The sequence below is a fragment of the Mauremys mutica genome, chromosome 5 (assembly GCF_020497125.1).
Source record: "Mauremys mutica isolate MM-2020 ecotype Southern chromosome 5, ASM2049712v1, whole genome shotgun sequence".
Taxonomy (NCBI): Eukaryota; Metazoa; Chordata; order Testudines; family Geoemydidae; genus Mauremys; species Mauremys mutica.
The window spans coordinates 130,851,979-130,853,178 of NC_059076.1; the positions used below are offsets into that span (position 1 = coordinate 130,851,979).

At 41.5% G+C, this 1,200-nt stretch overlaps 1 gene segment (V, D, J or C); it reads right to left on the bottom strand.

Annotated features, from left to right (window-relative positions):
- Positions 1-222: 222 nt before the first annotated feature.
- LOC123371805 lies at positions 223-875 on the bottom strand. The segment is given in 2 exon segments: positions 223-599; positions 816-875. Coding segments are annotated over 2 exon segments (426 nt in total).
- Positions 876-1,200: the final 325 nt, after the last annotated feature.

The following is a 1,200-nucleotide window of genomic DNA, read 5'->3' on the forward strand; positions in this document are numbered from 1 at the left end:
AATGATTTATACTGAAACACAAGTGAGTGTGCCCGGTGCACTGGGATACAAGATTGGGAATAAAGCAGAGAAAACTGTAGTGAGCCTCAGGCCCCTGTGTATATTCTAGTATCTATGTGATTATTCAAACTCTTTAGCTCTTTCAGTTTTCTCTTTTCCACTGTATGTTCACAGATGGAAAATGTTACCCTCTTCTTTTGTGTTTGACAGAACATGTGAAAACTAGACAGTTGTATCTGCAGGAAGCAGTAACTGCAATGCACACTGCAGAGAGCTTTTTGTATTGGTCTGTATCACTGTGAGAGGGCTACTGTAACTCTGCAGGCAGTAATAATCCCCAGCATCTTCAGCTTCAACATTGCTGATGGTGAATGTGAAATCAGTACCAGATCCACTGCCGCTGAACCAGGCTGGGACCCCCGACTGGAGGGTGCTAGCGCTATAGATAAGAAGTTTGGGAGGTTGTCCAGGTTTCTGTTGGTACCAGCTTATGTAACTGCCAACGCTCGTACTGGCTTTGCAGTTGATAGAGACTCTCCCTCCCACTGGCACTGCCAGAGATTCCGGGGACTGAGTCATCACAATTTGCCCAGAGGAGTCTGGAAAAAGAGAAAAGGTGGGAAGGGAATGAACAATGATACAATGCTGAATATGACAAGTGTTCAAACGCTGAAACACAGTCGGAATTCTCCAGTGTGAATGTATACTAAATACAACACTAGAATATTAATTAAATAAGTCTGAATGGCAGCATTTCTTATCTTCTGTCACACTGATGTTTGACATTTTACTATTTTTATTTATTGATTTCTTACCCTGAATCCAGAGAACCAGCAGCCAGAGAAGGGGCGTGCGTGCGATCATCTTGCCTGACCGTGGTTGGAAAAGCTTGTTCATAAGAGAACAGTGGAAAATGAAATGTTTATATGTGTTCAGCAGAGCAGTGAGGACACCTCCTCCCTATGCAAAATGCATGTAAATTTACTGTCCTTTAGTTTCAATATAGCATTATGAAATATTCATATTTGGTTTATTTCCTGCTACTCTTCTATATTACAATGATGTTGTGTATTTCCTAGTTTCAGATGGTATATGTACAGATGTCTTTGCAGATCTTACATATATTTGAGCAGATCTGACATGTCTCTCCTAAATATTCACTCTGGATGTGCCACCAGTGTCTGGGCATGAGCCTTCATT